The sequence below is a fragment of the Neoarius graeffei genome, chromosome 2, assembly GCF_027579695.1.
Source record: "Neoarius graeffei isolate fNeoGra1 chromosome 2, fNeoGra1.pri, whole genome shotgun sequence".
Lineage (NCBI taxonomy): Eukaryota > Metazoa > Chordata > Actinopteri > Siluriformes > Ariidae > Neoarius > Neoarius graeffei.
Window position 1 is genome coordinate 63344932 of NC_083570.1, and position 14231 is coordinate 63359162.

General features: G+C 43.8%; 1 protein-coding gene across 6 annotated transcripts in view; it reads right to left on the reverse strand.

Moving 5' to 3' along the window:
- The window catches only part of LOC132881773 (A disintegrin and metalloproteinase with thrombospondin motifs 20-like), a 235722-nt gene that overhangs the window by 4599 nt on the left and 216892 nt on the right, over nucleotides 1–14231 (reverse strand). For 2 of the 6 annotated variants that reach the window (XM_060914636.1, XM_060914639.1), the window contains 4 exons: nucleotides 6120–6293; nucleotides 2874–3044; nucleotides 1861–2070; nucleotides 1588–1717 (listed from right to left, as the gene is read on the reverse strand). In XM_060914636.1, the coding sequence (XP_060770619.1) occupies nucleotides 1588–1717; nucleotides 1861–2070; nucleotides 2874–3044; nucleotides 6120–6293 (685 nt within the window). Of the gene's footprint in view, nucleotides 1–1587; nucleotides 1718–1860; nucleotides 2071–2873; nucleotides 3045–6119; nucleotides 6294–14231 lie in introns of those variants that run through there. The other 4 variants (XM_060914637.1, XM_060914642.1, XM_060914641.1 and 1 more) reach the window with 4 other exon arrangements.

The window sequence follows — 14231 nt, forward strand, 5'->3', positions numbered from 1 at the left end:
ATCTTAAACTCAACAAAGACAGCAATGAAACAGTGACGATGAAAAGAGAGATGAAACCTACTCCACTGTGTGAGTGTCTGTGTTCTCATTGTACAAAAATCAGCATTTTTCTCTATTATATTTAGTGTAATGTCATTTCCATGTGGATTGAGAAATGCGTTCTTGGAATCGCTGATTGGCAGTAATATGTGAATGCTGAACACCCAAGCCTGACTTGGAAGGAAACTTTACAGCAGAAATCTCTAGCTGTGTGCCAAAGCATCTGAAAACCAGAGAATGATCCTAAAAAGGCTTGGCAGCCAGCGTTCTCTCTGTTAGGGTCAAATAGAAGATAATATTCATGATGTCTGAGTCATAATGATCAAAAGGCATATCGTCTGGTTTTAGAAGTCGTCCTTGATGAGGCCTGGATATTTATTACTTCAGGGATAAATAACTTCAAGCTAGGCTGAATATCAAAATCACCACTCCAATCCAAACTTTGAAGAAAAAAAAATCCACAAAAAAGTATCAAGTCTTGCTCAGTGAAGACAATTTAATATTATTATAAAGCATTTGTGTATGAGCAACAGCTAGAGGCAACACAGAGTGGAGCCATGTGTGGAAATGTGGAGCTGAGACATTGTTTAGGTGGTGGGAGTCCAAGAAACTGACTAAAGTTTCATAGGACAGATGGATGGACACACACACACACAAATATATAGGAAAAGTATTTCTGAAAAATTAATGTTCATTTTAATTTTTACTAACATTATTATATTATGCCAAATAGTGAGATATTTAGTAGTAAATTAACAACTGATTTCAAATGAGCTCTATATCCATCCATTATCTGTAGCCGCTTATCCTGTTCTACAGGGTCGCAGGCAAGCTGGAGCCTATCCCAGCTGACTATGGGTGAGAGGCAGGGTCATCGCAGGGCTAACACATTGACACACTCACATTCACACCTTCGGTCAATTTAGAGCCACCAATTAGCCTAATCTGCACTTGGACTAATGTCTTTAGACTGTGGGGGAAACCAGAGCACCTGGAGGAAACCCAGGCAGACACGGGGAGAACATGCAAACTCCACACAGAAAGGCCCTCGCCGGCCACTGGGCTCGAACCCAGGACTTTCTTGCTGTGAGGCGACAGTGCTAACCACTACACCACTGTGCCGCCTGAGCTCTACATATGTCTCATCTCATCTCATTATCTCTAGCCGCTTTATCCAGCCTATCCTATCCTATCTCATCTCTAGGCTATCCCAGCTGATTATGGGCGAAAGGCAGGGTACACCCTGGACAAGTCGCCAGGTCATTACAGGGCTGACACATAGACACAGACAACCATTTACACTCACATTCACACCTACGCTCAATTTAGAGTCACCAGTTAACCTAACCTGCATGTCTTTGGACTGTGGGGGAAACCGGAGCACCCGGAGGAAACCCACGCGGACACGGGGAGAACATGCAAACTCCGCACAGAAAGGCCCTCGCCGGCCACGGGGCTCAAACCCGGACCTTCTTGCTGTGAGGCAATAGCGCTAACCACTACACCACTGTGCCGCCCCTCTACATACGTATGTAAAATAATACTAACAATGGCTCTGTCTGCAGGCTGCCTGGGAATGAGGTCGGCTGGATAACGAGCAGTTATTAGAGGGGAGATGTTTATCGGTGAGACACTTGACTGTCCTCTGCATCACTCCAGCACCACATGTCTGAGAACACTAAGAAAAAACATAACAGGAAAAAAAAACAATATTGACTGATCTCCATATAAAAGGCATGGCAGTGTAGGCATACTTTAACACAACAAAGACCTCTAACATACAGACAGCATGGAGAGTAAGACATAGATACACTCACTCACCTTGCTCCATGGACCAACTTTCCAATACACAGGCAGTAGGCATACTGGGAGCTGGCATGGCTGGATGTTTGGTGGAGGAGGCTGTGGGCAATTAGAAGGTAAAACCTGGGTATAAGACTGAGCACCGAACACCTGCAGGTTGGGAGCCGAAGGTACTGCAGTGCATGACACCACCCTCTGCTGGTAACCTGCTCCACAAGTCACAGAACACTGAAACACACCAATATGTTCCCATAAGTGCATTCTTATCTGTACTGCACATCGAAGATGCAATATAATACCGAAGTCCTGAATTTGTCGATTTAGATTTTTCGTGTATGTTGCAAAGCAAGACATTACAGCACAGAAAACTGAAAAATCCATTAAAAAAAGATGATCACTCTCAAGACTATGAATGACTTATGACTGCATCAAAAACAGTAAAATACAGTACCAGTCAAAAGTTTGGACACCCCTACTCATTCATAGCTTTTTCTGTATTTTGACTATTTTCTATATTGTAGAACAATACTGAAGACATCAAAACTATGAAATAACAGATGAAACATATAAGGAAGTATGTGGTCAACAAAAAAAAGTGTTAAAAAAACAAAATAAGTTTGATATTTTAGATTCTTCAAAGTAGCCAGCGTTTACCTTGATGACACTTTGCACACTATTGGCATTATCTTAACCAGCTTCATGAGGGAGCCACCTGGAATGCTTTTCAATTAACAGGTGCCTCGTCAAAAGTTAATTAGTGCAATTTCTTGCCTTCTTAATGTGTTTGAGATCAAACAGTAAATAGTAAATAATAAAAATACAGTAAACAGCCCTATTCCACAACTTTCGTAATCCATATTATGTCAAGAACCGCTCAGCTAAGTAAAGAGTAACGACATCCGTCATTACTTTAAGACATGAAGTGTATTTTAATTAATAAAAATGAAGAAAAAACATTGAATTAGAAGGTGTGTCAAAACTTTTGACTGGTCCTATAGATACAGTAATATAGTAATATTATTATTAGTCACCTGTGTCCATGTTGCAGTTACCCAGACATACTGACAGGGGGCGCTGATGCAAGGCTGATAAAGTTCAGGTCTGCTAAAGAGGTCACACAGTTTCTCGGAGACAGGATTCTTCACTTCATCTACACACAGAACTGTCCTATGTCTCATACCTTTTCCACATGTAGCGTTACACTGGACGCAAATGAGAGAGGGACAGAACTTCAAAATCTTTTTTTTTTTGCAGAGCATAGTCTAACAGTCTCAACTACAGGATGTGTGCTGCAGAAGCAGGTCTCAGATCAACACAAGGGAGCCCAAAATTCATTACAATATTTAAAAAAAAAAAGACAAAGTCATGGCAGGAATGACCACAAGGAGCAGTGTTGTGCTGCACTGAAACTACATCCTGCACCCTTAAAAAATGTCTATCTAGCATTCTAAAGGTTTCTGCACTTATAAGGTTCTCTGGAGAACCCTACAAAAGATTGTACTTATAAACCATCCAAAATATTATCAGAAATTCTAAGAGTGTAGTCTCAAATAAGTGGGCAACATAGTGATTATCACATCACAGGCTGTTATATAGAAATACTTATTATTCAGAAATATGTCATAACTTGGAAATAATTTAGAATGTATATCATTCATAAACAAATGCAGGTTTCTTGTTGGACATTTAAATAATATTGGCTGGTATTGAGTGGTATATCAGATATATTCCATTCAGCTAGCATGATAGTGAATGAGTCGAAGATGAGTTCAATATCATGCTAGCTGAATGGGATACATCTGATATACAATGAAAAAAGCCATTATTATTATTATTATTATTATACACATTTCTTTCAAGTGTTCAACGTGTCTTTCTCTTTCAAAATTTTCCGTATTTAATGAAGCAAACCTGGCAGCCATGTTTGTTTACAAATTGTCACAGTTGCTCGCTAGCACAGAAGTTTTACGTCTCTGACGTGACGTTGTCTTGACAACTATGCAATATCGTAAACCATATTCAATGCTCATTCTCCATTGGGTACAGTGACGTAATATATGTAGGATAAATGATATGCTAACGATAGTGCACGCTATCAAACCAAAGGAATGAAACCTGCTAGAATGGAATAGAATACATGCTTTTATTCCATCGAAAAAGAGTCCAGTATGTATAATAATTAAGAATACTGTATGTAAGCTAGTTAGAGCAGTGTTTCTTATTATTATTCTCATTAGTGGGCCACGAAGCACCATCTAGTGGGCCGTGAATTTTTTTTTTCAAGTTGAAGCTAATTTTTACTCGTAGTAGGGTACAATTGCTGGGTTGCATCTGACGTCACATTCGCCTCATTAAGCTATGTTCACACTACAGCTCGCAATGCTTTGCGATGGATTATTGATGAAAATGAAGCATTAGGGCGGCGATGCATGGTGATATACATGTGAGCTAAAAGTTGTAGTCACAACAGGCAAACAATTGACTGTCATGCCTTTACGCACTTCAGTTCGGCACAGCTCGAGCGGCCACGCACACTCACGGAGCGCATTGTGCGCGCACTTGGGAACCAGTTATTATGGGAAACACCTGATACTGATTTGAGTGCAATCAGCATGCACAGATACGGACGCTGTTTTCACAGAGACTTTGCAAAGTATTATCATTATCACTGTCACGTTTGTTTATAACACTGTTTGAATATTCTGCTTTATGATTCTGCTTTCTGTTTTGCATTTGTTTGTGTTTTGTTTTTGTAAATATAACACCTGCTAATAAACACTCTTCCTGCACTTAGATCCATCTACCGACATCTATCTTGTAGTGTCCTGATCCCCAGATCTTTAGCCCAGCCACGTATAAAAAGTTGCACTCCTCCATGCTCTTCCAGGTTTTCATCTGTGCGTCTGTGTAGAACAATGTCTGCAGCACCAGGTAGTCTGAGATGTCAGGGAACTCAACAGATGGATAATTTTCCAACTCATTGGAAAAATCCTTCTTTGTTAGCATGTAAGAATCTATCCCATTGAGTGGTTTCTAGATCCACTTCTTTTGAGTGTACTTCTTGGTTTTAATAACTTGCTTGTTTGCTGAACACAAACATGGCAATAAGTTCTTGTGTTAATGTACCAGACTCCACTTTTGGATCATTAATCCCTTTTGACTGAGAATGTCCTGCATGCATGGTTTTATATTGGCTTCTGGCACAACCGTACAGTTTTAAATACAATACCTACAATTATAAACAGTTTGTTTTTTTGCATTTATTTAATTCCTGGACTCCCATCTGTAATAGCAAGTGATGTTGCATTCCATTAATACACTTTACAATAGATTCTAATAGAATAGAGGAGCCAAAATAATTGGGGATCTTTTTTAATGGGCCCCAAATCGTTACAAGTGTGAAAAGGTGGGACTTAAAGTAGAAAAGGTTGAGAACCCCTGAGTTAGAGTATGTACTTGGCAGGTTTTTGCTTTAGGTTCATACCGAGGTCTCAGCTCAGGACAGATAAAAGAATGATGAGAAGTAACTAGAGAATGTGAAAGTTAGTATGATGAGTTTTCAGCATGTGGGTGAAATTAAGGTAAGTTTTGAATATTTTCAGTATCTTGCTTCCTTTGCTTCAGAATCTCTTTTCCTCCATCTTTCCCACATACTCCCTCTGTCACTGTCAGCAGGAGTGTCTGAGAAAATCTCCAACAATGCCTTTGAGGCTCCCGTAAAAACTTCTCTCGTTCAGACATGGTTTGCATTTTATTAATTAAATGAGTGCTCTGGCCATTCTAGACTGCCTAATGAATGATCATGAGCTTACTGACAGCAGTAAAACTAAATTGCTCTCCTAGATGCTTACACTCTGTGGGAAAGGCCTGGGTTATGCGAGTTTGCTTAAGTTTAAGAGCACATGGTACTGTGCATCCTTTTTCAGATAACTCTGAAGTTTAAGAGAACTATTGAGCCACCTGAGGTGTCCAAAGTACTTTATACAGAAGCCACATCCATAACACTGAAAACAGCTGGCAAATCATGTAGCGAGGGAATCATTTAACCAAAGAAAGGGGGTCTCCTTCAAGAGACCCTCTGAATTGTTACTTGTTACACATGTAGGCAAGTCTCTGTCATGCCTACATGTGTAACAAGTAACAATTAACAACCCAATGACTGACCGATTTGTTGATGACAGCTGAATTAGTTCAATAATGTGAATAAATTAAAAAGGAAATCCCGCAACAATTTTACAGAAGAGACAGTGAAAGAGATGTGGAAAGGGAAAACTCACCTCCTGCCACTCACTGGCTGACCAGCTATAGCCATGGCACTCAGGGAATAAACACTGCTGCAAACTGCTGGGACGGAGACGAGCATCACACATGTCTTCCTCGACATGACCTTTGCCTTTCAACCTACAGTACACATCACGTTTCTGTACTCCAACCCCACAAGTGACTGTGCACTGTACACACACACACAAACACACACACAAATTGCATTCTTTCATTATGATATAATGCTTTTGTCTTAAGGCCAATTTATACTTCTGCGTCGAATCTATGCCGTAGAGTACAGCGTAGCTGCGTACTCTATGCTGTAGCCTGATGTGCATCTCTCCAGAAATGTAACTACATGTCATGGCAATACAGACTGCAACAATTGTGATTGGTCCTCTTGGCGGCATTGCATTTTCTCCTACACATTTCTGGCTGCTCCTTCTTCTCCGAGAAAATCGGAAATCAACTATCACAATACTGTATTAATAATATATAGATATTTAGGCAGTGCCTAAAAGCGGAGCTCCTGATGAATGTATGAGCAAAATATATGCAAGGGCACAAAATCAACCTGAATAGAGTAATAATATTATATGAACCATCAAATTGTGTTGTGTAGTGTATTTCACGTCAATAAATTGCTGCACTGTCTTGTGACAGTGATACAATAATGAGATACGCATCACAGTTACAAACCCATATTTATTCCTTTCTTTGACACCGCATGCCATGCGCCAGAAACGACACCACAACATTTATTATGGTGTGACTCTGCTGGGTGCCTGGTGGACAGCAGTGAACCAGCGCTTTCACTTTACATCATTACTGTATAGTTATGATCGACTATCAAACTTGATATGTCAAACAGTTGTCTGGTTACAGCTTTCATGTCCACGTGCTTTGGAGCTCGGCGCGTGCAGTGCCATGAGAACTAATTACTATGCACTTGTTACTGATTAGAGCCTAATCACAGCACATACATACTATAAGGACTCTCAGTAACACACAGATGTCGCAAAGTATACACTCTGTAGCCTGCATCTGCACTTTACCAAGCCTTGTATTTTTTTTTTTAAATCACTTTTCTGATTTTGACCCCATTTGTGTTTTTGGACTGTGAGTATTGTATTACCTCTGATATCCTGTCTGTGACTCACTTGACCATGGCCTGTTTTTCGACTCTGCCTTTGTTTCCGTTTTGGATCTGTTTGCTAGTGTGTTTTCAGTAAAACTCTTCCTGCAATTACATCTGTCTATTACATCCGTCTATCACCCTTACATGACAAACTGTCAACTGTCCAACAAGTTAGTGGACGAATAAAACTACTTTAACTAGTCTTATATAAAACTGTCGTGAATATTTTGCGTAATATCTCATCTCATTATCTCTAGCCGCTTTATCCTGTTCTACAGGGTCGCAGGCAAGCTGGAGCCTGTCCCAGCTGACTACGGGCGAAAGGCGGGGTAGACCCTGGACAAGTCGCCAGGTCATCACAGGGCTGACACATAGACACAGACAACCATTCACACTCACATTCACACCTACGGTCAATTTAGAGTCACCAGTTAACCTAACCTGCATGTCTTTGGACTGTGGGGGAAACCGGAGCACCCGGAGGAAACCCACGCGGACACGGGGAGAACATGCAAACTCCACACAGAAAGGCCCTCGCCAGCCACGGGGTTCGAACCCGGACCTTCTTGCTGTGAGGTGACAGCGCTAACCACTACACCACCGTGCCGCCCTGCGTAATATATGTTCATAAATAATCCCACATTATTAAAAAAAAGCAAATTAAAAATAAGCGCTGGATAAAAGCCCATCGATCTTATGAAAATAAAGATACAAATTTCATTGTCCGCTGGTCATGTTTATGAGATACGTTGCCTTGCACTTATGGTTGGGTTCCCTGTGGTGGTGCATGTACATCGGTTATATGTACAGACACTGTACGGTCATGAAAGCCATCAAAAATCAGGTTGACGCATTACCATATTCTCTTAAGTATGCAGCTTTGCTCCATGTGTGGGGAGCTCTGCTATAAATGTATAAAGTGTGAGGCTTTATTGTGGCTGTAGATCATTATAATGGCCAGTTAATCCTACACCTATCTTGTGGATTTATACACGATGGCGTTGTATATATTTGTGCCTCATTCCTGAGCATGCAGTGGGACTTTAGCTATAATAATAATCTCATCTCGTCTCGTCTTCATCCGCTTTATCCGGGGCCGGGTCGCGGAGGCAGCAGTCTGAGCATGGAAGCCCAAACTTCCCTTTCCCCAGACACCTCAGCCAGCTCCTCAGGAAGAACACCGAGGCGTTCCCAGGCCAGCCGAGAGACATAGTCCCTCCAGCATGTCCTGGGTCTTCCCCAGGGCCTCCTCCCAGGGGGACATGCCTGGAACACCTCCCCAGGGAGGCGTCCAGGAGGCATCCGAAAGAGATGCCTGAGTCACCTCAGCTGATTCCTCTCAATGTGGAGGAGCAGCGGCTCTACTCTGAGCTCCTCCTGAGTGACTGTGCTTCTCACCCTGTCTCTAAGGGAGCGGCCAGCCACCCTGCGAAGGAAACTCATTTTGGCCGCTTGTATCTGCGATCTTGTTCTTTCGGTCATTACCCAACGCTCATGACCATAGGTGAGAGTCGGAACGTAGATCGACTGGTAAATCGAGAGCTTTGCCTTTTGGCTCAGCTCCTTCTTCACCACGACGGACCAGTAAAGCGACCGCATCACTGCGGAGGCTGCACCGATCCGCCTGTCGATCTCACGCTCTATCCTTCCCTCACTCGTGAACAAGATCCCGAGATACTTAAACTCCTCCACTTGAGGCAGGACTTCTCCACCAACCTGAAGGGGGCAAGCCACCCTTTTCCGGTCGAGAACCATGGCCTCGGACTTGGAGGTGCTGATTCTCATCCCAGCCGTTTCACACTTGACTGCAAACCGCCCCAGTGCATGCTGAAGGTCCTGGTTTGAAGAAGCCAACAGGACAACATAATCCGCAAAAAGCAGAGATGAAATCCTGTGGTTCCCAAACAGGATTCCTTCCGGCCCCTGGCTGTGCCTAGAAATTCTGTCCATAAAAATTATGAACAGAACCGGTGACAAAGGGCAGCCCTGCCGGAGTCCAACATGCACTGGGAACAGGTCTGACTTACTGCCGGCAATGCAAACCAGACTCCTGCTCCGTTCGTACAGGGACCGGACAGCCCTTAGCAAAGAGCCCCGAACCCCATACTCCCGAAGCACCCCCCACAGAATACCCTGAGGGACACAGTCAAATGCCTTCTCCAGATCCACAAAGCACATGTGGACTGGTTGGGCAAACTCCCATGAACCCTCGAGCACCCTATGAAGGGTATAGAGCTGGTCCAGTGTTCCACGACCAGGACAAAAACCGCATTGTTCCTCCTGGATCCAAGGTTTGACTATTGGCCAAATTCTCCTCTCCAGTACCCTGGAGTAAACTTTCCCTGGGAGGCTGAGAAGTGTGATTCCCCTATAATTGGAGCACACTCTCCGGTCCCCTTTCTTAAAAAGAGGGACCACCACCCCAGTCTGCCACTCCAGAGGCACTGTCCCCGACCGCCATGCGATGCTGCAGAGGCGTGTCAGCCAAGACAGCCCCACAACATCCAGAGACTTGAGATACTCGGGGCGGATCTCATCCACCCCCAGTGCCTTGCCACCGAGGAGCTTGAAAACCACCTCAGTGACTTCGGCTTGGGTAATGGACGAGTCCACCTCTGAGTCATCAACCTCCGCTTCCTCAATGGAAGACATGATGGTGGGATTGAGGAGATCCTCAAAGTATTCCTTCCACTACCTGACAATGTCCCCAGTCGAAGTCAACAGCTCCCCACCCGCACTGTAAACAGTGTTGGCAGAGTACTGCTTCCCCCTCCTGAGGCACTGGACGGTTTGCCAGAATTTCTTTGAGGCCGACCGATAGTCCTCCTCCATGGCCTCCCCGAACTCCTCCCAGTTCCGAGTTTTTGCCTCCGCAACTGTCCGAGCTGCGGCACGCCTGACCTGCCGATACCTGTCAGCTGCCTCTGGAGTCCCGGAGGCCAACATGGCCCAATAGGACTCCTTCTTCAGCTTAATGGCGTCCCTTACTTCCGGTGTCCACCACCGGGTTCAGGGATTCCCGCCACGACAGGCACCGGAGACCTTGTGGCCACAGCTCCGAACAGCTGCATCTACAATGGAGGTAGAGAACATGGTCCACTCAGACTCAATGTCCCCCGCCTCCCTCGGAAGCTGGGAGAAGCTCTCCCATAGGTGGGAGTTAAAGACTTCCCCGACAGAGTGCTCGGCCAGACGTTCCCAGCAGACCCTCACCATACGTTTGGGCCTGCCAGGTCTGTCCGGCTTCCTCCTCCGCCAGTGGATCCAACTCACCACCAGGTGGTGATCAGTTGACAGCTCAGCCCCTCTCTTCACCCGAGCGTCCAAGACGTAGGGCTGGAGACCAGATGAAACGACAACAAAGTCGATCATCAACCTCCAACCTAAGGTGTCCTGGTGCCACGTGCACTTATGGACACCCCTATGCTCGAACATGGTGTTCGTTATAGACAAACTGTGACTAGCACAGAAGTCCAATAACAAAACACCACTCGGGTTCAGATCGGGGAGGCCGTTCCTCCCAATCATGCCCCTCCAGGTGTCACTGTCGTCGCCCACGTGAGATCCCAGTCTGAGCACCTCTCAGTACCTCTCCCAGGGACTCCAAGAAGGCCGGATACTCTATACTGCTATTCGGCCCGTAGGCACAAACAACAGCAAGAGCCCTCTCCCCGACCCGAAGGCGCAGAGAGGCGACCCTCTCGTTCACTGGGGTAAACTCCAACACATGGCGGCTGAGCTGGGGAGCTATAAGCAAGCCCACACCAGCCCGCTGCCACTCACCATGGGCGACTCCAGAGAAGTGGAGAGTCCAGCCCCTCTCGAGGAGCTGGGTTCCGGAGCCCAAGCTGTGCGTGGAGGTGAGCCTGACTATCTCTAGCCGGTACCTCTCAACCTCCCACACAAGCTCAGGCTCTTTCCCCCCCAGTGAAGTGACATTCTATGTCCCAACAGCTAGCCGCTGTGTTCGGGGATCAGGTCGTCGAGGCCCCTGCCTTCGACTTCCGCCTAATCCACACTGCACCAGCCCCCTATGGCTACCTCTGTGGGTGGTGAACCCACAGGAGGTCGGGCCCACGTCACCGCTTCGGGCTGAGCCCGGCCGGGCCTCGTGGGCAAAGGCCCGGCCACCAAGCGCTCGCATACAAGCCCCAACCCCGGGCCTGGCTCCAGGGTGGGGCCCCGGCTGCGCCATACCAGGCGACGTCACAGTCTTTGATTTTTTTTTTTATCCATAAGGGTTTTGGTGAACTGCTCTTGGTCTGGCCTGTCACCTAGGACCTGTCTGCCTTGGGAGACCCTAACAGGGGCGTAATGCCCCCGACAACATAGCTCCTAGGATCATTCAAGCACACAAACCCCTCCACCACAATAAGGTGGCAGTTCTAGGAGGGGTAATAATAATAATAATTTATTCTCAATAACTGAAAACAAAATAAAATTTACTTAATTTTTAATGAACCGAGGAAAAATGGTTATTGATATGATACAAAATATTTAAAATTCAAAATTTAACATGATGTAGCTGATTGTGTGAAAATAATATCCATATTGGGAAAAGATGAAATTATGAAAGCTATGTCCAGGATCGTCTCTACTTTTATGTCAAGTGAGCACAAATAGCTCTAAACTGGTGTTGTTTTGTCTTCAGCACCTGCTTCACACACACAGTTGGTTATTATGTCTCAACACTGTCAAGCCAAACACAAAGGTGATTCAAATATTCTGTTTAAAATCATTTACAGCGTCTGTGAGAGCCATAAGGTTATGTCAAACCAGATCTTATCAAGATGAACTGTTTGAAGTTCCATGAGCATAACTTCTTCTTCCGACTAAAGCACGTGGCAAGGATCAAAGCAAAGCAAAGGTGAGCTAACTGTGTGTGGTGCTTTCTTCCTTGCTTTGCTTATCTTGTTCAGCGTGTATTTATGTGTTCTTTTGTCACAATTTACTTTGTAGTTAAAGCAGATTTGGCTTGGGTACAAGACAAATGATATATATATATATAAAATCACACACACACACACACACACACACACACATATATATAAATATATTGGTGCTTGAAAGTTTGTGAACCCTTTAGAATTTTCTATATTTCTGCATAAATATGACCTAAAACATCATCAGATTTTCACACAAGTCCTAAAAGTAGATAAAGAGAACCCAGTTAAACAGATGAGACAAAAAATATTATACTTGATCATTTATTTATTGAGGAAAATGATCTAATATTACATATCTATGAGTGGCAAAAGTATGTGAACCTCGAGGATTAGCAGTTCATTTGAAGGTTAGATTAGAGTCAGGTGTTTTCAATCAGTAGGATGACAATCAGGTGTGAGTGGGCACCCTGTTTTATTTAAAGAACAAGGATCTATCAAAGTCTGATCTTCAAAACACATGTTTGTGGAAGTGTATCATGACATGAGCAAAGGAGATTTGTGAGGACCTCAGAAAAAGTGTTGTTGATGCTCATCAGACTGGAAAAGGTTACAAAACCATCTCAAAAGAGTCTGGACTCCACCAATCCACAGTCAGACAGATTGTGTACAAATGGAGGAAATTCAAGACCATTGTTACCCTCCCCAGGAATGGTCGACCAACAAAGATCACTCCAAGAGCAAGGCGTGTAATAGTCGGCGAGGTCACAAAGGACCTCAGGGTAACTTCTAAGCAACTGAAGGCCTCTCTCACATTGGCTAATGTTAATGTTCATGAGTCCACCATCAGGAGAACACTGAACAACAATGGTGTGCATGGCAGGGTTGCAAGGAGAAAGCCACTGCTCTCCAAAAAGAAGATTGCTGCTCATCTGCAGTTTGCTCAAAATCGCGTGGACAAGCCAGAAGGCTATTGGAAAAATGTTTTGTGGACAGATGAGACCAAAATAGACCTTTTTGGTTTACATGAGAAACGTTATGTTTGGAGAAAGGAAAACACTGCATTCCAGCATAAGAACCTTATACTATCTGTGAAACATGGTGGTGGTAGTATCATGGTTTGAGCCTGTTTTGCTGCACCTGGGCCAGGACGGCTTGCCATCATTGATGGAACAATGAATTCTGAATTATACCAGCGAATTCTAAAGGAAAATGTCAGGACATCTGTCCATGAACTGAATCTCAAGAGAAGGTGGGTCATATAGCAAGACAACGACCCTAAGCACACAAGTCATTTTAACAAAGAATGGTTAAAGAAGAATAAAGGTAATGTTTTGGAATGGGCAAGTCAAAGTCCTGACCTTATCCAATCGAAATGTTGTGGAAGGTCCTGAAGCGAGCAGTTCATGTGAGGAAACCCACCAACATCCCAGAGTTGAAGCTGTTCTGTACGGAGGAATGGGCTAAAATTCCTCCAAGTCGGTGTGCAGAACTGATCAACAGTTACCGGAAACGTTTAGTTGCAGTTATTGCTGCACAAGGGGGTCACACCAGATACTGAAAGCAAAGGTTCACATACTTTTGCCACTCACAGATATGTAATATTGGATCATTTTCCTCAATAAATAAATGACCAAGTATAATATTTTTTTCTCATTTGTTTAACTGGGCACTCTTTATCTACTTTTAGGACTTGTGTGAAAATCTGATGATGTTTTAGGTCATATTTATGCAGAAATATAGAAATTTCTAAAGGGTTCACAAACTTTCAAGCACCACTGTACATACATACATACATACATACATACATACATACATATACAATTATTGTGTATTATTTAAACTGATTATATTTATTAGCTATATTTCACTTGGTGTTTGTTTTAAATGTCAGTTATTGCTTTTTTGTGTTTGATTACAAAATTAGATAGCTCGTCAGACTCCCATCTGTAGTCTGGATTTGCGAGCTGAACTGTTTATTTTTTAGTGTGATTGCACAAGCAATCACATTATTGTTATTGGTCAGACCACAGTTTTTGCCGCACGTTCTCCAGAAGTTTTTGAGAAATTGACACCAAAACCAACTTCAATTGTGTGCTTGTCTA